The sequence below is a fragment of the Oncorhynchus masou genome, chromosome 26, assembly GCF_036934945.1.
Source record: "Oncorhynchus masou masou isolate Uvic2021 chromosome 26, UVic_Omas_1.1, whole genome shotgun sequence".
NCBI lineage: Eukaryota > Metazoa > Chordata > Actinopteri > Salmoniformes > Salmonidae > Oncorhynchus > Oncorhynchus masou.
In genome coordinates this window covers 17,276,188-17,301,590 of record NC_088237.1, presented here as the reverse complement: position 1 = coordinate 17,301,590, position 25,403 = coordinate 17,276,188, and the positions used below count along the sequence as shown (strand labels likewise).

At 43.7% G+C, this 25,403-nt stretch overlaps 2 protein-coding genes across 3 annotated transcripts in view; both read right to left on the bottom strand.

Moving 5' to 3' along the window:
- The window catches only part of LOC135514902 (solute carrier family 41 member 2-like), a 41,341-nt gene that overhangs the window by 2,960 nt on the left and 12,978 nt on the right, over positions 1 to 25,403 (bottom strand). Inside the window, 4 exon segments of the mRNA XM_064938616.1 lie at positions 18,203 to 18,351; positions 18,635 to 18,766; positions 21,613 to 21,692; positions 21,804 to 21,951. Of these exon segments, the coding sequence (XP_064794688.1) occupies positions 18,203 to 18,351; positions 18,635 to 18,766; positions 21,613 to 21,692; positions 21,804 to 21,951 (509 nt within the window).
- On the bottom strand, positions 9,238 to 18,287 carry LOC135514905 (zinc finger protein RFP-like). Of its 2 annotated transcripts, none has more exons than XM_064938618.1 (2): positions 18,203 to 18,287; positions 9,238 to 16,492 (listed from the first exon to the last, which is right to left on the bottom strand). In XM_064938618.1, exon 2 carries the CDS (start codon positions 16,488 to 16,490, stop codon positions 14,865 to 14,867), a length of 1,626 nt encoding a protein of 541 aa, XP_064794690.1. In that variant the 5' UTR covers positions 16,491 to 16,492; positions 18,203 to 18,287; the 3' UTR covers positions 9,238 to 14,864. The 2 variants fall into 2 exon arrangements, with proteins under 2 accessions (XP_064794690.1, XP_064794689.1); XM_064938617.1 differs by lacking the exon at positions 18,203 to 18,287 and adding an exon at positions 16,783 to 17,002.

The following is a 25,403-nucleotide window of genomic DNA, read 5'->3' as shown; positions in this document are numbered from 1 at the left end:
ATTACACACTAACATTTGAAATGACGTGTTTAGCTTGTGTTGTGGAAATTACCACCAGGGACACCTGAAGTCAATCTTAAATGAAAGGTTCCAACAAACTTAATGCTTTGTCATTATGGGATATTGTGTGTAGATGGATGAGGAAACAAAATGTGGAAAAAGTCAAGCAGTCTGAATATGCACTGCATATTTGCACAATTTAGCTTATTAGTTATTCATAATTCATGTTTGGTTCCTGCATGTGTCTGGTGTTGTGGAAATAATCAGAATTTGTTGGTAACATATGTAAGATGTTTTATATTCATCATATGTTTGTAAGCTACTTCTCATCAGAATGGTATTTTTGTATAATACTGTGGCGGGGTTGCAGTTATCTGTTCTATGTCAAGACTAAGTTGCATGGGCCGCAGAGAGGGGAGAGGTCAAAGTGTCATCATGTGTAAACATATCTTTTGCTCCACTGTGTGTGTGCCAGTCACACCCTACTTTTCCCATCAGGGAAAAGGAGGATGGCAGTGTCTGGAATCATTCTCATGCTCCCTTTTATCTTAACCTATAGCCTCACTCTCCTCTCCGTGAGCTTGTCCAGGATTGGTTGCATTTAGAATTGGTTGCATCTAAATGACAATTTGATATATGCCTGTTGACATGGAGGATTGGTTTATGGTTCTGAGTTTGAGAAAGGAGACAAAACTGAACAATAATTTATAGCCAACTCTGTCTGGCTAGGAGATACTCCTCTCTGAAGTAAAGTATTTCTTTGTGTAAGTTCCTGGGACCTGTGGATTGTCATGTCGTCTAGGGAGGGTGGATGTTCGCTATAAAGGATTCCATTCACCATTGTGTGGGGACTCTCAACTTTTCAGTAGAGATACTGAACTGTTGAGAGTCACAGAAAATGCTATAGAGCTCATATAATTAAAGATGGACTTTGATAACTAACTCTGACTTGTGTGTGTGGTTTGCTCCCATGATTTGGTAAATAGAGGAAATTTCCACGACATTGGCAACGTCTCCCATCTTTACTTATAGAACATATTCTGGGCGTTCTGCCAAAAGGTCTAAGGAGGGGGTCATGACCGTCTCCCCCTCATATCTCTACCCAGCACCTACAGGAACCAATGATTGTATGAGACATGATGTACAATTCAAGGCTCTATTCAGAGAACAAAATGTTCCTTCACTCTAGCGATCTACTTTGATCTAACTAATTGTGGAAGACATTGATGATCCTGGATGGGCCTCTCTGTAGTGTCCATGTCAGACTTGAGAGGTGGGAAAGGCACAGCCGGAATTGCATGACGCCATCTCTGAAACCATTGAAGCCCCATTTAAAGAATTCTACCAAGGAAAGTGTGGGAAAGCAAAGGGAATTCTCTAAAGTAGAGGGAGACTGGGATAGGTTGAATTCTCAGAGAGAACACACCGTTCTTAGTAGAGGGCAGAGTCGAGTGCAGCAGCTGAGGATGTGTTAGAGAGCGAGAGCGAGAGCTGCTGACTCGGAGATAACACCCTGAGCAAACACAGCACAGGTAACTTTCCACTCCTCAGAGAGAGAGAGAGAGAACAGCCTGAACAGGCACTGCACACTGGGGTTGCTCACAAGCATAGGGCAACACGTCTATTTACATAACCACAGAAACATTGAAGCAATTTAGGACCAGCAGTTTAGTTGAAAGATACCACTGTCCTCTCTGCAGAGATACATGTTCTCAGACAAACAAGGTATTCTTTACTTTATAGCAGGCATGGAGGGGGGGATAACTGCATCACATGTAAATACAATAAATCCTACTTTATTTAAGATGAATTGAATTTCACACTACCGTCTCTTCAAGACTGACACTTAGTTGTGACATTAAAAATCATGTTGGGTGATTGACAGGGGTGATGATCAGAGGGGCAGAGTTTTCACCACTGATATTATTACTGGGGCATAAGAGGACAGCAATTCTCAGCTCTCCTTACAGTCTTCACACACAGATCACTGATCCTAGACCAGTCCTTGGTGGGTGGAGGGGTACAGAGGGATGGTAAGTTCTGTAGGAGGTGGAGGTGGTCCTCAGTGTGAGAGCTGCTCCAGTTCAGTGCTTCTCCTCTGTAGCTCAGTGATTTCCTGCTCCAGGTCTTTAATGAGCCCTTCAGCCTGCCTCTCTGCTGCTTTCTGCTTCTCTTCAATCACCTCAATGAGCTCAGCCTGTCTTCTCTCAATGGAGCGAACCAGAGCAGTGAAGACCTGTACACTGTCTGAGATCTCCCTCTCTGCTTCTCTCTTGCTGAGATCTACTGAATGTTTGATCTCCTGAACCTTCTTCAGTCTCTCCTTGATCATCTTCTGTACTTCTGCCTCGGTCTTCCCCAGTTCAGCCATCTTCTCTCCATACTCTTCCTCTAGAGGGACAGTGTCATGAGTCATGTGGTCTGTTTTCAAGCACAAGACACAAACACACGTCTGGTCAGTCCTTACAGAACAGCTCCCGGAGTCTCTCGTGCTTCTTACACATTCTGTCTTCCAGGTTCTCCTGATCAGCTTGTGTTTCTTTAAGGCTGGGACTCTCTGATGAGGCTCCAGGTGAGTTTCACAATAAGAGGTCTGACACACCAGACAGGACTTCAGGACCTTGAGCTTCATCTCAGTGCAGAAGTCACAGGACACTTCTCCAGGCTTGGCAGGGGACTCATCTTTACCTCTGACTCATCTTCCTAAAATTCTCTACAATCTCTCTGAATGTTGTGTTGACACAAAGCTCAGGTTCTCTATAGAACTTATCCTTACATAAACTGGTACAGGTCACTGGTATCCCAGCATCCTCTGATACAGGCCTTGCAGAAGTTGTGTCCACATGGAATAGATACAGGCTCAGTGAACATATCCAGGGGGAAATATGGGAGAAATAAACTAATCCTCTAAAAAAGTCCTCTAGAAGTTAAACCAAATACACATGTTCAAAATTTAAGAAAACAGGAGAAGCCATGTTCACAGCAAAGTTCACTTGATCTTGTCCAGGCAAACAGAGTGCGTCTGTTGATGTTGACTCCGTTCTTATTGCCCTTAGATTAATTAGAGAACCACGGGAATAAAAGACACTGCGTAGTTGTATAGAGATTTCTGAAGAACCGGGAAGTTTAGTTTCGTGTCTGATATAGAAGCATCTCCACTTTACTTTTACTTCAGCATAGTAACGTCAACAGCCCCCTCTTTGCCTGCCTGTCTGCTTATGGCAGCTCTCAAAAAGGAACATACAGGTAACCGCCAAAATAAAATGAAACACTTGAATAAATGAGGGATACAAAGTATATTGAAAGCAGGTGCTTCCACACATCATATCTGCATAGGGTCACGTATAAAAATGCTGGTCAGGCCCAGTTGCACATTATTTTGGCTACCATGGCTAGAAGAAGAGATCTGTGACTTTGAAAGAGGGGTGATTGTTGGGGCATATTTGAAAGGAGCTTCAGTGACGAAGACATTTTATTTAGTTTCATGTAATGTAAGACAATCTGATGAGCTGAGTCGGAGGTCAAAGGGGGCAGAACATCCTGATTTACATTTGAGTCATTTAGCAGATGCTCTTACCCAGAGAGACTTACACTAGTGAGTGCATACATTTTTGTACTGGTCCCCAGTGGAAATCGAACCCACAACCCTGGGGTTGCAAACATCATGCTCTACCAGCTGAGCTACACATAACCATTTAGCCTTTCAATTATCCTCATTAGAAATAGCGACTGAACAAGATGTGTTTTATAGGCGTTCTTTGGGTGTCTCTTGTGTATATGTTTGTGTTTGCGTGTGTGTTCGAACGTGGGAAGTGTTTGTACTTTCACACTGCCGAAACAGCTAGTCACTCACTGTTTTAGATAGCTTGAAACGGTCTAACAAGGTCTTGTGTCTGGAGGTAGCCTGGACTGGCAAGCAAGCTAGTCAACTTCTTTCACAGATTACAGTGCCTTGCGAAAGTATTCGGCCCCCTTGAACTTTGCGACCTTTTGCCACATTTCAGGCTTCAAACATAAAGATATAAAACTGTATTTTTTTTGTGAATAATCAACAACAAGTGGGACACAATCATGAAGTGGAACAACATTTATTGGATATTTCAAACTTTTTTAACAAATCAAAAACTGAAAAATTGGGCGTGCAAAATTATTCAGCCCCTTTACTTTCAGTGCAGCAAATTCTCTCCAGAAGTTCAGTGAGGATCTCTGAATGATCCAATGTTGACCTAAATGACTAATGATGATAAATACAATCCACCTGTGTGTAATCAAGTCTCCGTATAAATGCACCTGCACTGTAATAGTCTCAGAGATCCGTTAAAAGCGCAGAGAGCATCATGAAGAACAAGGAACACACCAGGCAGGTCCGAGATACTGTTGTGAAGAAGTTTAAAGCTGGATTTGGATACAAAAAGATTTCCCAAGCTTTAAACATCCCAAGGAGCACTGTGCAAGCAATAATATTGAAATGGAAGGAGTATCAGACCACTGCAAATCTACCAAGACCTGGCCGTCCCTCTAAACTTTCAGCTCATACAAGGAGAAGACTGATCAGAGATGCAGCCAAGAGGCCCATGATCACTCTGGATGAACTGCAGAGATCTACAGCTGAGGTGGGAGACTCTGTCCATAGGACAACAATCAGTCGTATATTGCACAAATCTGGCCTTTATGGAAGAGTGGCAAGAAGAAAGCCATTTCTTAAAGATATCCATAAAAAGTGTTGTTTAAAGTTTGCCACAAGCCACCTGGGAGACACACCAAACATGTGGAAGAAGGTGCTCTGGTCAGATGAAACCAAAATTGAACTTTTTGGCAACAATGCAAAACGTTATGTTTGGTGTAAAAGCAACACAGCGCATCACCCTGAACACACCATACCCACTGTCAAACATGGTGGTGGCAGCATCATGGTTTGGGCCTTCTTTTCTTCAGCAGGGACAGGGAAGATGGTTAAAATTGATGGGAAGATGGATGGAGCCAAATACAGGACCATTCTGGAAGAAAACCTGATGGAGTCTGCAAAAGACCTGAGACTGGGACGGAGATTTGTCTTCCAACAAGACAATGATCCAAAACATAAAGCAAAATCTACAATGGAATGGTTCAAAAATAAACATATCCAGGTGTTAGAATGGCCAAGTCAAAGTCCAGACCTGAATCCAATCGAGAATCTGTGGAAAGAACTGAAAACTGCTGTTCACAAATGCTCTCCATCCAACCTCACTGAGCTCGAGCTGTTTTGCAAGGAGGAATGGGAAAGAATTTCAGTCTCTCGATGTGCAAAACTGATAGAGACATACCCCAAGCGACTTACAGCTGTAATCGCAGCAAAAGGTGGCGCTACAAAGTATTAACTTAAGGGGGCTGAATAATTTTGCACGCCCAATTTTTCAGTTTTTGATTTGTTAAAAAAAGTTTGAAATATCCAATAAATGTCGTTCCACTTCATGATTGTGTCCCACTTGTTGTTGATTCTTCACAAAAAAATACAGTTTTATATCTTTATGTTTGAAGCCTGAAATGTGGCAAAAGGTCGCAAAGTTCAAGGGGCCGAATACTTTCGCAAGGCACTGTATTCCACATTTTGTTGTTACACAACCTGAATTTAAATGGATTAAATATTTATCTCACCCATCTACACACAATACCCCATAATGTCAAAGTGAAAACATGTTTTTAGAAAATGTAGCTAATTAAAAAGAAATGAAATACAGAAATCTCATTTACATGCGAATTCACACACGAGTAAATACTTTGTAGAAGCACCTTTGGTGGCGATCACAGCTGTGAGTCTATGGCTAAGTCTCCAAGAGCTTTGCCAACTGGATTGTACAATATTTGACCATTATTCTTTCTACATTTCTTTAAGCTCTGTCAAGTTGATTGTTGATAATTGCTCTACAGCATTTTCAAGTATTACCATAGATTTTCAAGCCAATTTAAGTCAAAACTGTGACTAAGCCACTCAAGAACATTCAATGTCAGCTTGCTGAGCAACCCGTGTAGATTTGGCCTTGTGATTTAGGTTATTGTTCTGCTGAAAAGGTTAATTTCTCTGTGCTTATAGCTAAATTCCATTTATTTTTTTTAAACTAAAACATTCCATAGTTCTTGCCGATGACAAGCATACCCATAACATGATGCAGCCACCACCATGCTTGAAAATATGAAGAGTGGTACTCAGTGATGTGTTGTATTTGCCCCAAACAAAACACTTTGTATTCAGTACAAAAATGTAATTTCTTTGCCACATTTTTTGCAGTTTTACTTTAGTGCTTAATTGCAAACAGGATTTATGTTTTGGAATATTTTTATTCTGTACAGGCTTCCTTTTCACTCTGTCATTTAGGTTACTATTTTTAGTAACTTCAATGTTGTTGATCCATCCTCAGTTCTCTCATATCAAACACTAAACTCTAACTGTTTTATAACCACCATTGGTCTCATGGTGAAATCCCTGAGCAGTTTTCTTCCTCTTCGGCAACTGAGTTAGACAGGATGCCTGTATCTTTGTAATGACCAGTAGCAGTGCGTGGGTAAAATCCCTAGGGAAGCCAAGCCATAAAAAAAGCCATATTACAACCTTTGTGTTGCGATAATTGCGTTGTTTGCACTATAACCTGTTAGTTCACATCCCTTGCTACCGTGATATATAGGCCTAAGGCTGAGACAATAAGTAGACACAGTGGCAGAATAAATTCAACCACACCTTTACTTCATCACAAAACCAGAGAGCAATCTCTGTACGGTGAATTCCAAAAAGCTAATTGCAGATAACAAACAGTTAGTTACATGACCTATAGTATTGCACAAGCAAGTTAATGTTTCCAATATTTTCGCACCACTAAACTATTGATTTAGAACCAGAGTGTTACCGCAAGTTGCAAAGAAAACAGGAGCTGCCTCCACCATTTCAACAAATAACCTATGATTAGTATAATACAATGATTTTTTAAATTTAACCTTAATTTAACCAGGTAGGCCAGTTGAGAATAAGTTCTCATTTACAACTGCGACCTGGCCAAGATAAAGCAAAGCAGTGCGACAAAAAACAACAGAGTTACACGTGGGATAAACCAAAGTACAGTCAATAACACAATGGAAAAATCTATATACAGTGTGTGCAAATGGCGTAAGGAGGTAAGGCAATAAATAGGCCATAGTAGCGAGGTAATTACAATTTAGCAAGTGAACACTGGAGTAATAGATGTGCAGATGATGATGATGTGCAAGTAGAAATACTGATGTGCAAAAGAAAGTAAATAAAAACAATATGGGGACGAGGTAGGTAATTAGATGGGCTATTTACAGATTGGCTGTGTACAGCTGCAGCGATCAGTAAGCTGCTCAGATAGCTGATGCTTGAAGTTAGTGGGGGAGATATAAGTCTCCAACTTCAGTGATTTTTGCAATTCGTTCCAATCATTGGCAGCAGAGAACTGGAAGGAAAGGCGGCCAATTGAGGTGTTGGCTTTGGGGACGACCAGTGAGATATACCTGCTGGAGCACGTGCTATGGGTGGGTGTTGTTATGGTGACCAGTGAGCTGAGATAAGGTCGGAGCTTTATCTAGCAAAGACTTATAGATGACCTGGAGCCAGTGGGTATGGTGATGAATATGTAGCGAGGGCCAGTCGACGAGAGCATACAAGGTTGCAGTTCTGGGTGGTATATGGGGCTTTGGTGACAAAACAGATGGCACTGTGATAGACTGCATCCAGTTTGCTGAGTAGAGTGTTGGAGGCTATTTTGTAAATGACATCGCCAAAGTCGAGGATCAGTAGGATAGTCAGCTTTACAAGGGTATGTTAGGCAGCGTGAGTGAAGGAGGCTTTGTTGCAAAATAGGAAGCCGATTCTAGATTTAATTTTGGATTGGAGATGCTTAATATGAGTCTGTAAGGAGAGTTTACAGTCTAGCCAGACTCCTAGGTAGTGTACTTGTCCACATATTCTAAGTCAGAACTGTCCAGAGTAGTGATGCTAATCTGGCGTGCGGGCAGCGATCGGTTGAAGAGCATGCATTTAGTTTTACTAGCGTTTAAGACCAGTTGGAGGCCATGGAAGGAGTGTTGTATGGTATTGAAGCTCGTTTGGAGGTTTGTTAACAGTGTCCAAAGAAGGGCCAGATGTATACAGAATTGTGTCGTCTGCGTAGAGGTGGATCAAGGAATCATATGCAGCAAGAGCGACATCATTGATATATACAGAAAAAACGAGTCAGCCCGAGAATTGAACATTGTGGTACCCCCATAGAGACTGCCAGATGTCCAGACAACAAGCCCTCCGATTTGACACACTGAACTCTGTCTGAGAAGTAGATGGTGATCAAGGCGAGGCAGTTATTTGAGAAACTAAGGCTGTTGAGTCTCCCGATAAGAATACGGTGATTGACAGAGTCGAAAGCCTTGGCCAGGTCGACGAAGACGGCTGCACAGTACTGTCTTTTATCGATGGCAGCTATGATATAGTTTAGTACCTTGAGCATGGCTGAGGTGCACCCGTGACCATCTCGGAAACAGGATTGCACAGTGGAGAAGGTACGGTGGGATTCGAAATGGTCAGTGATCTGTTTGTTAACATGGCTTTCGAAGACTTTAGAAAGGCAGGGCAGGATGGATATACAGTGGGGCAAAAAAGTATTTAGTCAGCCACCAATTGTGCAAGTTCTCCCACTTAAAAAGATGTGGCCTGTAATTTTCATCATAGGTACACTTCAACTATGACAGACAAAATTAGATTTTTTCCCCCAGAAAATCACATTGTAAGATTTTTTATTAATTTATTTGCAAATTATGGTGGAAAATAAGTATTTGGTCAATAACAAAAGTTAATCTCAATACTTTGTTATATACCCTTTTTTAGGTAATGACAGAGGTCAAACGTTTTCTGTAAGTCTCCACACACTGTTGCTGGTATCTTGGCCTATTCCTCCATGCAGATCTCCTCTAGAGCAGTGATGTTTTGGGGCTGTTGCTGGGCAACACAGACTTTCAACTCCCTCCAAAGATTTTCTATGGGGTTGAGATCTGGAGACTGGCAAGGCCACTCCAGGACCTTGAAATGCTTCTTATGAAGCCACTCCTTCGTTGCCCGGGTGGTGTGTTTGGGATCATTGTCATGCAGAAAGACTCAGCCACATTTTATCTTCAATGCCCTTGCTGATGAAAGGAGGTTTTCACTCAAAATCTCACGATACATGGCCCCATTCATTCTTTCCTTTACACTGATCAGTCGTCCTGGTCCCTTTGCAGAAAAACAGCCCCAAAGCATGATGTTCCCACCCCCATGCTTCACAGTAGGTATGGTGTTCTTTAGATGCAACTCAGCATTCTTTGTCCTCCAAACACGACGAGTTGAGTTTTTACCAAAAAGTTATATTTTGGTTTCATCTGACATTCTCCCAATCTTCTTCTGGATCATCCAAATGCTCTCTAGCAAACTTCAGACGGACCTGGACATGTACTGGCTTAAGCAGGGGGACACGTCTGGCACTGCAGGATTTGAGTCCCTGGCAGGTAGTGTGTTACTGATGGTAGGCTTTGTTACTTTGGTCCCAGCTCTCTGCAGGTCATTCACTAGGTCCCCCCGTGTGGTTTCTGGGATTTTTGCTCATCGTTCTTGTGATCATTTTGACACCACGGGGTGAGATCTTGCGTGGAGCCCCAGATCGAGGGAGATTATCACAGTTGATTTCTTCAAACCAAGCTGCTTACCTATTGCAGATTCAGTCTTCCCAGCCTGGTGCCGGTCTACAATTTTGTTTCTGGTGTCCTTTGACAGCTCTTTGTTCTTGGCCATAGTGGAGTTTGGAGTGTGACTGTTTGAGGTTGTGGACAGGTGCCTTTTATACTGATAACAAGTTCAAACAGGTGCTATTAATACAGGTAACGATTGGAGGACAGAGGAGCCTCTTAAAGAAGAAGTTACAGGTCTGTGAGAGCCAGAAATCTTGCTTGTTTGTAGGTGACCAAATACTTATTTTCCACCATAATTTGCATATAAATTCATTAAGAAATCCTACAATGTGATTTTCTGGATTTTTTTCTTCTAATTTTGTCTGTCATAGTTGAAGTGTACCTATGATGAAAATTACAGACCTCTCATCTTTTTAAGTGGGAGAACTTGCACAATTGGTGGCTGACTAAATACTTTTTTGCCCCACTGTAGGTCTGTAGCAGTTTGGGTCTAGAGTGTCACCCCCTTTGAAGAGGGGGATGACCGCGGCAGCTTTCCAATCTTTAGGAATCTCGGACGATGCGAAAGGGAGGTTGAACAGACTAGTAATAGGGGTTGCAACAATGGCGGCGGTTAATTTTAAAAAGAGATGGTCCAGATTTTCTAGCCCAGCTGATTTGTACAGGTCCAGGTTTTGCAGCTCTTTCAGAACATCTGTTATCTGGATTTCGGTGAAGGAGAAGCGGGGAGGCTTGGGCAAGTAGCTGCGTGGGGTGCGGAGCTGTTGGCCGGGGTGGGGTAGCCAGGAGGAAAGCATGAAGAGAAATGCTTATTGAAATTCTCAATTGTCGTGAATTTATCAGTAGTGAAAGTGTTTCCTAGCCTCAGTGCAGTGGACAGCTGGGAGGAGGTGCTCTTATTTCTCCATGGACTTTACAGTGTCCCAAGACTTTTTGGAGTTAGAGCTACATGATGCTGCCACGCCCATGCTTCACGGCTGGGATGGTGTTCTTCGGCTTGCAAGCATCCCCCTTTTTCCTCCAAACATAACGATGGTCATTATGGTCAAACAGTTCTATTTTTGTTTCTTCAGACCAGAGGACATTTCTCCAAAAAGTACGATCTTTGTCCCCATGTGCAGTTGCAAACCGTAGTCTGGCTTTTTTATGGCAGTTTTGGAGCAGTGGCTTCTTCCTTGTTGTTGATATAGGACTAGATTTACTGTGGATATAGATACTTTCGTACCTGTTTCCTCCAGAATCTTCACAAGGCCCTTTGCTGCTGTTCTGGGATTGATTTGCACTTTTCGCACCAAAGTACATTCATCCCTAGGAGACAGAACGCGTCTCCTTCCTGAGCGGTATGATGGCTGTGTGGTCCCATGGTGTTTATACTTGCGTACCATTGTTTGTGATGAACTATTGTTTACCTTCAGGCATTTGGAAATTGCTCCCAAGGGTGAACCAGACTTGTGGAGGTGAACAATTATTTTATTTTCTGAGGTCCTGGCTGATTTCTTTTGATTTTCCCATGATGTCAAGCAAAGAGGCACTGAGTTTGAAGGTAGGCCTTGAAATACATCCACAGGTACACCTCCAATGGACTCAAATGATGTCAATTAGCCTATCAGAAGCTTCTAAAGCCATGACATCATTTTCTGGAATTTTCCAAGCTGTTTAAAAGGCACAGTCAACTTAGTGTATGTAAACTCCTGACCCACTGGAATTGTGATACAGTGAATTATAAATGAAATAATCTATCTGCAAACAATTGTTGGAAAAATTACTTTTGTTATGCACAAAGTAGATGTCCTATCCGACTTGCCAAATCTACAGTTTGTTAACAAGAAATGTGTGGAGTGGTTGAAAAACGAGTTTTAATGACTCCAACTTAAGTGTATGTAAACGTCCGACTTATATATATCAAACTTCCATCCTCGCGGGCCAGGGGCACAATGTATGAATTTATTAATTATGAATTCAACACAGAGAGACTCAATTATTTTGTGCTATTTTTATTGGTAAATGTTTTGGGGAAGCCTGGCTTCCCTTGGTGTACATGAGTACACACCACTGGTAGTGACCTGGTGTAGTGATACTACATCCAAATCCTAACTAATAACTTCACCATGCTGAAAGGAAATCAGTATCTGCTTCTTTTTTTCTTCTTCTACCAACAGTTGCCCTTCATTGTGAAGCATTGAAAAACGTCCCTGGTCTTTGTGGTTGTATCTGCATTTTGAAATTAACTACTCGATTGAGGAACCATAATGCTAATTATATGCGTGGGGTACAGAGACGGGGTAGTGATTACATTTTTTTTAATGTTAACCACTATTATTGAACAACGAATCCATGCAACTTATTATGCGATTTGATAAGCACATTTTTACTCCTGAACTTATTTGGACTTTCCATAACAAGAATTTGAATTCCAATTTGACATTATGGGGTACTGTGTGTAGGCCAGTGACACAACATCTACATTTAATCCATTTTAAATTCCGTCTAACACAAAATGTAGAAAAGCCATGGGGAAAAATACTTTCTGAAGGAACTGCATATACCTTTTGTTATTAGGCCTACATGTACATTGACATTATTTGCAGTTGTCACTATGACAATGAACACACCCTGAAAGCACTGAATGGGCTTGTGTTACCACCTTATTAATATGGAGCATGCAGTAGGATGCATTGATCAGTTGATTGACAGGTGTAGGACTGTAGAACGATAAACTTTCCTAGAGTGTGGATGCTCACCAACGTTTTATACAGTGCATTCGGAAAGTATTCAGACCCTGTGACGTTTTCCACATTGTTACTTTACAGACTTATTCTAAAATGGATTAAAATAATCAATTTCCTCAGCAATCTACACACAATACCCCATACTGACAAAGCAAAAACAGGTTTAAAAATTTGAGCAAATCAATTACAAATAAAAAACAGGAATACCTTATTTACATAAGTATTCAAGTCCATTCGGTGCTTTCAGGGTGTGTTTGGAGTGGCAGGTAGACTAGTGGTTAGAGCGTTGGACTAGAGCGTTGCAAGATCGAATCCCAGAGCTGACAAGGTAAAAATCTGTCGTTCTGCCCCTGAACAAGGCAGTTAACCCACTGTTCCCCGGTAGGCCGTCATTGTAAATAAGAATTTGTTCCTAACCTAGTTAAATTAAAATAAAAAAATAATTATTCAGACCCTTTGCTATTGACCTCAGGATATTGAGCTCAGGTGCATCAGGTTTCTATTAATCCTCCTTGAGAGGTTTCTACAATTTGAGTCCACCTGTGGTAAATTCAATTGATTGGACATGATTTGGAAAGGCACACAGCTGTCTATATAAAGTCCCAGAGTTGACAATGCATGTCAGAGTAAAAACAAAGACATGAGGTCCAAGGAATTGTCCGTAGAGCTCCGAGACAGGACTGTGTCAAGGCACAGATCTGGGGAAGGGTACCATAAAATGTCTGCTGAATTGAAGGGCCACAAGAACACAGTGGCCTCCATCATTCTTAAATGGAAGAAGTTTGGAACCACCAAGACTCTTCCTAGAGCTGGCCTCCCGGCCAAACTGAGCAATTGGTAGAGAAGGGCCTGAGGGTCTCACTGACAGAGTACCAGAGTTCCTCTGGGGAGATGGGAGAACCTTCCAGAAGGACAACCATCTCTGCAGCACTCCACCAATCAGGCCTTTATGGTAGAGTGGCCAGGCGGAAGCTACTCCTCAGTAAAAGGCACATGAAAGCACACTTGGAGTTTGCTAAAAGACACCTAAAGACTCTCCGACCATAAGAAACAAGATTCTCTGGTCTGATGAAACCAACATTGAACTCTTTGGCCCGAATGCCAAGTGTCACGTCTGGAGGAAACCTGGCACCATCCCTACGGTGAAGCATGGTGGTGGCAGCATCAGCGGCAGGGACTGGGAGACTAGTTAGGATTGAGGGAAAGATGAATGGAACAAAGTACAGAGAGATCCTTGATGAAAACCTGCTCCAAAGCCTGGACTTGAACCCTGTGCAGCTGTGCAGCGACACTCCCCATCCAACCTGACAGAGATTGAGAGGATCTGCAGAGAAGAATGGGAGAAACTCCCCAAATAGAGATGTGCCAAGCTTGTAGCGTCATACCAAAGACTCAAGGCTGTTATCGCTGCAAAAGGTGCTTCAACAAAGTACTGAGTAAAGGGTCTGAATACTTACGTAAATGTTCTATTTCAGTTTTGTAATACATTTGCAAAATGTATGGGGTATTGTGTGTAGATTAAGGAGGGGAAAAAAACTATTTAATCCATTTAGGAATAAGGCTGTAACGTAAAAATATGGAAAAAGTCAAGGGGTCTGAATACTTTACGAATGCACTGTAAATTAGTCAATAGTTATCGTTATTGGCTTAGTTGATGGCCCTTAACTCAGACACAACTAACGTTACTACAACCAAACTAGTAGGCCTAGCTAATGTTAGCGAAGGTGAATTAAATAAATATGACATAACACTTATTCTTGTTCAGTCCTACTTGAGTTTTATGCTCCAAATTGACTCCTTAAAATAATTTACTCTGGCAAGTGTCACCCACCGAGGTGGGAAGTAAAGCAGAAGTCGAAGCCTTCACTTCCATTGTTAGGCTGTGCCCATAGCAACGTTTGAAAATTAGGTGTATAGTTGCAACACCCTCCTTTGGGAAGCATGCCTATGCACATTCTTTCAAGTCTCCTCCCAGGACTACCAGGGCAAACCTCTCCCTTTTGCACAAAGGCATCTCTGACACAAGCAGTAAAGACATACAAAGCAATGCGAGGACTTACCACACGCACAATCAGAGACCACAACCCCAGACCAAGAATCAAGTTCCCCTGATTCAAGCTACTTTAAAGGATTCATATAAATATCATTGAGAGAAAGAGAGAATTCCTCATTGTCCCCTGTGAAAGAGGGAGGCTATGGCATTACATGTAAATATGGGGGAGAAAAACCCTAGAAACCCTTTTCTATAAGAATTTTATTAGGGAATTATGTATTACAACTTCTTAGGAGTGGGGATATGTTTACTGCTTTGATTTTCCATAGCAATTAGAGAGACTAGATATCATTAAGGAGTTTAAGGACATAGACAACCATGTGACATTCATATGGCACTGCAGTCTCCAAAGAATGCCCATCAACTATGCTTTAAGAATAAACTCAGTCTGTCTGATTGACAGGAGAGATGATCAGAGGGGCAGAGTTTTTACCACCATCATTAAGACATGGATTGAAGAATGGATATAGTTTCTCAGTGAAGGTGCAGCCAGTGAAAGAGTAGATATGAGACCTGGCCTCCACATCATAAAAGGAGACCTGACCCTCCTCATAATCCACAAACACCCCCACCTTCTGGGGCTTCTCTCTCAGGGAAAGCAGGACACTGGCTTTAGCACGAATGTTGTATTCTCCATTCCTCAGGCACAGAGTCCAGTATCCATTCTCAGCGCTCACTGTGATCCTCCCCTTCCTGTTGATGGACTCTCTGGCCACTCCTAAATCCCACTTAGTCTTTCCCTTAACCATCACCTCATAGTAGAATCTCCCTGAGGACAAGTCCTCCTTTCCCAATACACAGACAAAATAATTGAACCTCTCTGGGTAGTCTGGGAGATCCTGTTTTGTATCTCCATGTTTCACCTGTTTCCCATCCTCAGATATGATGAGACCATGATGTGCTGTATCAGGGTCCAGAGTCACATCTACTGCATACTGCTGAATCCTCTTCAACTCAGCATCACACAACATCTTCACTTCACTTAAAATAGTCTCCTCCACTTGAGACACAGCTCTCCTCACAGTCCCCACACACATATCACTGTGAACACTGATTCTAGACCAGTCCTTGGTGGGTGGAGGGGTGCAGAGGGATGGACAGCTCTGTAGGAGGTGGAGGTGGTCCTCAGTGTGTGAGAGCTGCTCCAGTTCAGTGCTTCTCCTCTTTAGCTCAGTGATTTCCTGCTCCAGGTCTTTAATGAGCCCTTCAGCCTGCCTCTCTGCTGCTTTCTGCTTCTCTTCAATCACCTCAATGAGCTCAGCCTGTCTTCTCTCAATGGAGCGAACCAGAGCAGTGAAGACCTGTACACTGTCTGATATCTCCCTCTCTGCATCTTTCTGACTCAGATCTACTGAATGTTTGATCTCCTGAACCTTCTTCAGTCTCTCCTTGATCATCTGCTGCCCTTCTGTCTCAGTCTTCCCCAATTCAGCCTTCCTCTCTCCATACGCCTCCTCTAGAGGGACCGTGTCATGAGTCTTGTGGTCTGTCTCAGTACAGAATTGACACACACAAGTCTGGTCACTCCTACAGAACAGCTCTAGAGGTCTGTTGTGCTTCTTACACATCCTGTCTTCCAGGTTCTCCACAGGGTTGATCAGCTTGTGTCTCTTTAAGGCTGGGACTCTCTGATGAGGCTCCAGGTGAGTCTCACAGTAAGAGGTCTGACACACCAGACAGGACTTCAGGGCCTTGAGCTTCATCTCAGTGCAGAAGTCACAGGACACTTCTCCAGGCTTGGCAGGGGACTCATCTTTACATCTGACTCTCATCTCCTTAAAATTCTCTACAATCTCTCTGAACGTTGTGTTGACACGAAGCACAGGTTCTCTGTAGAAAATCTCCTTACATAATGGACACTGGCACAGGTCACTGGTATCCCAGTATCCACTGATACAGGCCTTGCAGAAGTTGTGTCCACATGGAATCGAGACTGGCTCAGTGAACACATCCAGACAGATAGAGCACAGGAACTGCTCTTCAGACAGGAGACTGCTGGAGGTGGTCATATCTAGACAGAGACCAAAGGTGAAACCATAAAGCATTTTCTAGACTCAGTTGGCTCTCTATATTAAAAATAACCAACTCAATAATGGATTCAGAGTTGTCAAGCAAGCCAGATATTAATTCTAACCAATCTTCTGTATTTAAATATTTGGAGAAAAAAAAAGGTACCAGCCCGTTTTACTACTTAATTGTGAAAAATACCTTTACCAAAGGCAGACATATTTAACAAGTGATCATGCTACGGTATGAGGTTTATGTTACTACTTGTCCAGGTAAATGTTTTTTTAAACTCACCTGTGTTGATGTTGACTTTTATTTAGATTCCTAGATTAATAAGGCGCTCAGAGACAGAACGCAACGTAGTTGTGTAGCAAGACATCTGACGAGGAGTAGGGTTTCAGTGCCTGATTACAAGTCTCTTCACTTTACTTTCACTTCAGCAAAGTGTGGTTTGCTCATTGCTTCTCTTAAAGGTACAGAGCGAACATATTTACACGCGGCTGAACACGCTAAAACAGTTCTTCCCAACCCTTTCTGGTTACTGTACCACCAACTGAATAATGCTCTGCCCAGAGTACCTCTGAAGTAGCACCTCATGTGCATTTTACCAGTAGGCTTATATGGTGTCTGGAGTATGCTCAAGCACCCCCTGTGGATAGGCCAAGTATCCCCAGGTGTCCTAGTACCCCTGGTTTGGAACCACTGCTCTAAAACAACTACGGCCTGCTCTTCTCGATCTGTCAATACTGTACTAATGTTATCATATACCCTCCTGCTCATAGTATGTAGTAGAAATGGCAACTAACATATGTCTTCCTTCCTATAAAGACCAGTGAGTAAGCATTGACACCCAGACTGTCAAAGCTAAGTTGTATAGAACCAAGACTCCCAGGGTGGCAGTTAGGCCTTGCTGTGTACAACAATCCACCAGGTGTGCGTTTGCAGAGAGCAAACGCGCACCTAGAAAATACCACACATTCCTGATAGTATAAGCACCAATTCACATTCTGAGCCTTTGCTTCCATAATCGATCCTAATGCCATCAAAGTGGTAAAACACACACAAGTCAGACTTCCTCAGGGATAAAATCAGAGCTTTAGGAATGCTTAGGATACACACATTTCTACATTTACAGATGCTCTTATCCAGAGAAATCTACAGGAGCAATTAGGGTTAAGTACCTTGCTCAAGGGCACGGCGACAGATTTTTCACCTAGTCGAGCAAGGGGATTCAAACCAGCGACGTTTCGGTTACTGGCCCAATGCTCTTAACCACTAGGCAATCTGCCGCACCTGATTTCCCTTCAAATGTCACTTAGTAAGGAGCATCTCATCTCAAGTTGATGTTCATCATGCGTGTGGTTCATTTATGTTTAAGCCTTTTGAAAGCAGAGTGAAAAAGGGTCTCTGAACGAAGCTCGCTTTTGATAGTGTCACAAGTGACACTAATAATAATGTCTCGCAAAATAACAGCTTTTAATAGAAAGTCATGTCAGCCAGTGAATTCTCAAGCTCAGATGAAGGTCACAGTTGGAAAAAGAACTTACAGACTATGGGTAGTTTGCAAAGGAACTACCCCCTACCACCCCATCACACACACACACACACACACACACACACACACACACACACACACACACACACACACACCACACACACACACACACACACACACACACACACACACACACACACACACACACACACAACTGACCTGTAAGAGGGCGGCAGCCAGGTAGACGGTCATGAAGATAGGTGTCAGGGTGGTGTGGCCGCTCTTCATCAGGTGGATGGTGTACAGGAAGATCAGGTGACCCGGGAGCACCAATAGGAGCAGCACCTGGGCCGAACGGTGATTGGCTCCTGAGAGAGAGGAGACGAGGAGTTGGAACTGTGCAACTGAGTCTAACAATAGAACAGATGCTAAGACGGTTTCTAACCTGTGTATCTGTCAGCGTAAACACTGACTAGGGAGATAATTATGGGGTAGACCTTCTGCAGCACCTACAATTTATGTCTTAAAATCACAGCGAGAGGGACTTGAAGAGGGGGAGAACTATCTCTAGGTTAAACAATCTGTCCTGCAGGATGCCCTGTTTAAAACAGATCACATTTCCACAGTTTAAGTATTGGTTAGGTGCTTTACCTGTGCCACAGAAGGTGCGGCAGGGGTAGTAGCAGCCCTTGGCTTCCTCTGGTACCTCCCCAGGAGCACTGTGGAAGTGCAGGTGAGTGGAGATACGGCTAGACTGGATGGCTACCAGGTTCCCCCCAATACCTGGAGAACAGACAGAACAGGCAGGCTTAGGGCTGGAGCTGACTGGAGGCAGCTGAGTATAGAAAGGAAGTGAGGGTTAGAGAGAAATGCGAGGACTTTGTATCCTTCCCTAAACCGGTGATGCCTTCCAGTCACAGATCTGAGGTAACCCAACCTCTCCCTCCAAAGAGCAGGGACAGACTGTAGTTTCTGTCATATTACTTTCACATATCAAGTCCTTCCAGATCAATTAGGACAGAGGGAAGGGTGTGAGTTCTGGTTTGGAATGCAGCCTGGCTGTGTTGCATCTCAGTACATTGCTCAACACGTCAGCCTGGCTTTCTCAACCAGAAGGAGCATGAGACAGCAGTGATGCATCACCACAGTCTGAGACATAATGAATACATATTACTGTGTGGGATAACTGCATTACAGAGGGAGAGAGAGAGAGAGAGGAGAGGAGGGGGAAATGGGAGAGGTGGGGATAGACAGACAGGGAAAGTAGGGGGACAGAGATAAAAAGGAGAAATGGGGGACAAAGACTGACAGTGCGCCCCATCTAATTCTGCTCAGCTTCCTCATATAGATTGTAATTTGTATCAAGCAGAGGAACATTGGAAACAGCAGGACAAGGCAATGTATATCCACACACACAGTCAGTCAGGTGACTCAGAGCAGTCTAGCCACGCAGCACAGGAAATGTAGAAACACTCACAGCTTCCAGGTGGGCAGACCAGACAACCACTCCAACCCAAAATAGTGTATGAGACAGACAACACTGACAGAAAGTAGAGGAGGAGATGAGAGAGGCTGTGGTCAATGAGACAGACAACACTGACAGAAAGTAGGAGGAGATGAGAGAGGCTGTGGTCGTTGAGACAGAAAGGGACAGAAAGAGAATTTGGGGTTGTGTTTTGGGGAGGGGCATATTTTGGGGTAGCTGGGCTTATCTCCCCTCCTGTGCTTGTTATCCTGATCAGGCGGGCCTAAATGAGGACAGACACCTCTGCTGCCCAGAGATTATGGCCACTTAATCCAATCTTTGCTGCCCCTCCGTCTCTCCACTGACATGTAACTTCTCCATGTTGCGGCTAAATAGAACTCCCCCCCCCCCTCCTCACGCCTCTCTCCCCACAATCTTATCCCTTTCCACCCTCTTCATCTCTCACACTCCTCCCTGCCTAATCACCCCCCCCCTTCTGATTCCACCACATCCCTCACTTTCATTGCATCCCTCATCCATCTCCAGTCCACCACTCAATCACTCTCCTCCCTCCCCTCCAGAGGTCTGGGGAGTGTGGTGGTTCCACCTCAGCAGGGGGGCTAGCTGCTGTAATTTGGGTCACTGGGTCTCACGGCGGGAGAGGAGGGGTGGGTTGAGGGTAAACCACAGGGGGTCCCGTCTCCCACTATCTCCCGCCCCATCGGAGTAGCTCTGGGACAACAGACTGTCTGCCTGCCTCTCCACATCTGATCTCCATTTTCCTTTATCCCATTCCAGTCTCCTTTCCCTCTCCCATCCCTCTCCTTTCCCAGCTTCACTCATCTCTCTTCTTATATTCAGTCTCTAGTTTAGAAGAGAGGATCTGTGCATGTTCAGAGTGAAAGCATCAAAGGCTCAGTCTATTCATCTCCTCCTCCCTATAAGATAGTAACCACGATGTGTTGTAAATCACAGATAGTTACAGGGTTGGTGATGAAACCTCCCTCTTACAGCCCCAGAATCATTTGCCTGTGTGGTCCCCCCACACACACACACACACACACACACACACACACACACACACACACACACACTTCCTAGATCACCCAGCCATTTCCTGATTTGTTGACATCTCAGCAGTAACATCGATTAGAGGCACACAGCCGTCTTCCATCGAGTTAAATGTCTCTCATTAACAATGTTTAATTAAAAGCTGATTTCTGGTCAAAATGCCAGCAACAGCCTTGGCAACGGTCCCCCGGTAAGGATGGGAGGAGGGTGACAATAGCAGTGATATAGAGACAGACGTTTACTCAATATTTTTCTAACTAAGTTTGAATGTAAACTCAGTCACATTGTAAACCCGCACAGTGTGTCAGTCACATTGTAAACCCACAGTGTGTCAGTCACATTGTAAACCCGCACAGTGTGTCAGTCACATTGTAAACCCACAGTGTGTCAGTCACATTGTAAACCCGCACGGTGTGTCCGTCACATTGTAAACCCACAGTGTGTCCGTCACATTGTAAACCCGCACGGTGTGTCCGTCACATTGTAAACCCGCACGGTGTGTCCGTCACATTGTAAACCCGCACGGTGTGTCCGTCACATTGTAAACCCGCACACATTGTAAACCCGTGTGTCAGTCACATTGTAAACCCGCAGTCACATTGTAAACCCGCACAGTGTGTCAGTCACATTGTAAACCCGCACGGTGTCAGTCAGTCACATTGTAAATTGTAAACCCGCACAGGTGTGTCAGTCACATTGTAAACCCGCACAGTGTGTCAGTCACATTGTAAACCCGCACGGTGTGTCAGTCACATTGTAAACCCGCACGGTGTGTCCGTCACATTGTAAACCCGCACGGTGTGTCAGTCACATTGTAAACCCGCACGGTGTGTCAGTCACATTGTAAACCCTTACAGAGTGTCAGTCACATTGTAAACCCGCACGGTGTGTCAGTCACATTGTAAACCCGCACAGTGTGTCAGTCACATTGTAAACCCGCACGGTGTGTCAGTCACATTGTAAACCCGCACAGTGTGTCAGTCACATTGTAAACCCGCACAGTGTGTCAGTCACATTGTAAACCCGCACAGTGTGTCAGTCACATTGTAAACCCGCACAGTGTGTCTAATCAGTCAGTGATATTGCGTCTCACCATTAATGACAGGGGTGTACACCACGATGCCAGCCAGGTTCGGGTCAGACACTGTTTTGTCCAAGATGAGACCTCCGATACTGCAGAGCACAGAACATTCACACATTAAATGGTGCTATTATTCTGATCACGTGAATGTGCAATAGTCTGTTGCTACTTCTCTCTGACAGTGAGCGAGTGCATCCACACACCTGCTGATGACCATGGCAGTGATGACAGGCTCCCAGCCGGAGTAGAGCAGGGTGCGGCTGGCCGGGTGTTTGGAGGAGATCACCATCCACACTGGAGTCAGAGACAGGAAGAAGGCACACACCAGGGACGACGCGTACGGGTGAGAGTCTACAGAGACAGAGAGTGAGAGAGACAAATCAAAATGAATTCGAATACAACTCCGAATACAACTGGTGCAGACTTTTACAGTGAAAATCTTGCTTAAGAACATTTCCCAACGATGCAGAACTAACTAACACAAAAGGGAAAAAAATACATGAGACAAGATCGAAGAGCTATGCACAAGAAGAGAGCTATACACAAGAAGAGAGCTATACACAAGGAGAGAGCTATACACAAGAAGAGAGCTATGCACAAGAAGAGAGCTATGCACAAGAAGAGAGCTATACACAAGAAGAGAGCCATACACAAGAAGAGAGCCATGCACAAGAAGAGAGCCATACACAAGAAGAGAGCTATGCACAAGAAGAGAGCCATACACAAGAGAGCTATACACAAGAAGAGAGCCATACACAAGAAGAGAGCTATGCACAAGAAGAGAGCTATGCACAAGAAGAGAGCTATACACAAGGAGAGAGCTATACACAAGAAGAGAGCTATACACAAGAAGAGAGCTATACACAAGAAGAGAGCTATACACAAGAAGAGAGCTATGCACAAGAAGAGAGCTATACACAAGAAGAGAGCTATGCACAAGAAGAGAGCTATGCACAAGGAGAGAGCTATGCACAAGGAGAGAGCTATGCACAAGGAGAGAGCTATGCACAAGGAGAGAGCTATGCACAAGGAGAGAGCTATGCACAAGAAGAGAGCTATGCACAAGAGAGCTATGCACAAGAGAGCTATGCACAAGGAGAGAGCTATGCACAAGAAGAGAGCTATGCACAAGGAGAGAGCTATACACAAGGAGAGAGCTATGCACAAGAAGAGAGCTATGCACAAGGAGAGAGCTATACACAAGGAGAGAGCTATACACAAGGAGAGAGCTATACACAAGGAGAGAGCTATACACAATAATAGAGCTATATACAATAGAGCTATATACAATAATAGAGCTATATACAATAGAGCTATATACAATAATAGAGCTATACACAAGAAGAGAGCTATATACAATAATAGAGCTATATACAATAGAGCTATATACAATAATAGAGCTATATACAATAGAGCTATATACAATAATAGAGCTATATACAATAGAGCTATACACAAGGAGAGAGCTATACACAAGAAGAGAGCTATACACAAGAAGAGAGCTATGCACAAGGAGAGAGCTATGCACAAGGAGAGAGCTATACACAAGGAGAGCTATACACAAGGAGAGCTATACACAAGGAGAGAGCTATACACAAGGAGAGAGCTATACACAAGGAGAGAGCTATACACAAGGAGAGAGCTATACACAAGGAGAGAGCTATGCACAAGGAGAGAGCTATACACAAGGATATACAAAGAAGAATAGAGCTATACACAAGAATGAGAGCTATATACAAGGAGAGCTATACACAAGAAGAGAGCTATATATATACAAGAATAGAGCTATGCACAAGAGGTAGAGCTATGCACAAGAAGAGAGCTATACACAAGAAGAGAGCTATGCACAAGAAGAGAGCTATGCACAAGAAGAGAGCTATATACAATAGAGCTATATACAATAATAGAGCTATATACAATAGAGCTATATACAATAATAGAGCTATATACAATAGAGCTATATACAATAATAGAGCTATATACAATAGAGCTATATACAATAGAGCTATATACAATAATAGAGCTATACGCAAGAATAGAGCTATATACAGGGAGTACCAAATCAATGTGCAGAGGTAGATATGTACACGAAGGCAGAGAGAGAGAGGCAGAGAGATAGAGGCAGAGAGAAAAGGGGAGAATTAAAACAGATATAATCCCCAGAGTGAAACAACTGGTGGGAGTTACAACAACAAAACAACAAACACAATTTATCAGCTTCAGCTTCATGAGGATTGACAGAGCAGGGGGAGATACTGTCTCTCCTCTCCCCAGGAAAGACAGCATGACACAGAGCAGGGGGGAGATACTGTCTCTCCTCTCCCCAGGAAAGACAGCATGACACAGAGCAGGGGGAGATACTGTCTCTCCTCTCCCCAGGAAAGACAGCATGACACAGAGCAGGGGGAGATACTGTCTCTCCTCTCCCCAGGGAAGACAGCATGACACAGAGCAGGGGGAGATACTGTCTCTCCTCTCCCCAGGAAAGACAGCATGACACAGAGCAGGGGGAGATACTGTCTCCTCCTCTCCCCAGGAAAGACAGCATGACACAGAGCAGGGGGAGATACCATCTCTCCTCTCCCCAGGAAAGACAGCATGACACAGAGCAGGGGGGAGATACTGTCTCTCCTCTCCCCAGGAAAGACAGCATGACACAGAGCAGGGGGAGATACTGTCTCTCCTCTCCCCAGGAAAGACAGCATGACACAGAGCAGGGGGAGATACTGTCTCTCCTCTCCCCAGGAAAGACAGCATGACACAGAGCAGGGGGAGATACTGTCTCTCCTCTCCCCAGGAAAGACAGCATGACACAGAGCAGGGGGAGATACTGTCTCTCCTCTCCCCAGGAAAGACAGCATGACACAGAGCAGGGGGAGATACTGTCTCTCCTCTCCCCAGGAAAGACAGCATGACACCGAGCAAGAAAACAACAGAGATTCATAACAAACAAAGAGAAGTACTATATTTGTATGACTCAGTACAGTAGCTACAGGACATCTAACTTTAAAGACCTGAGAAACAGATCCTCACTCACTAGCAAGACACTATCTTTGGAGGGGTCTACTTTATACTGAAATTTGCATGCGCACACACCTGTGCGGGTTTACAACTCTTGATTATTACAGCTCTAAATCAGAGTGATGTTGGAGAATAGAGAAGGGGAAAACACCTGCTTAGTGCCTAGTAGTGAGATATGTAACTACATCATCCCCTTCTCCTTACCAGATGTTCGTCTCACCATAATCCCATTCCACACACTTAACGGCCCTCATCATCAACCCCCTGAAGACATAGATATAAAACCCAGAGAAGGGAGCTCCATGTAGTCAGTGGGTAGAATTGGGTAATAGTCCCAGTCATGATGACACAGGTATGTATACCCACCAGTCCACGTTTCAGATTTAGGTCTTAAAATAAATGTTTGCAGTAGCAAACCGTGCACTTGGATATATATATATATATATATATATATATATTTTTGGGATAGAGTCTCCTGAATATCTCTGTACACCATCAGGTTAAAATGAATCACTTTAGCTATGAGTAAACTGCACATTAGTCCAATTAGGCAGAACACAGCGGACGGGACGGACACGGCTGGCCCTTACAACAGAGACACTGTCCTCTGTGGTATCATCCCAAATGGCACCTTATTCTCTACGTAGTGCACTACTTTTGACCAGGGCCCATAGGGAATAGAGTGTCATTTGGAACACAACCAGTCCTATACCACCAAGCAAGGCCAGACAGATTTACTGAGCTGGTATGAAAATATGAACAACTCTTGTATTAAATTATCT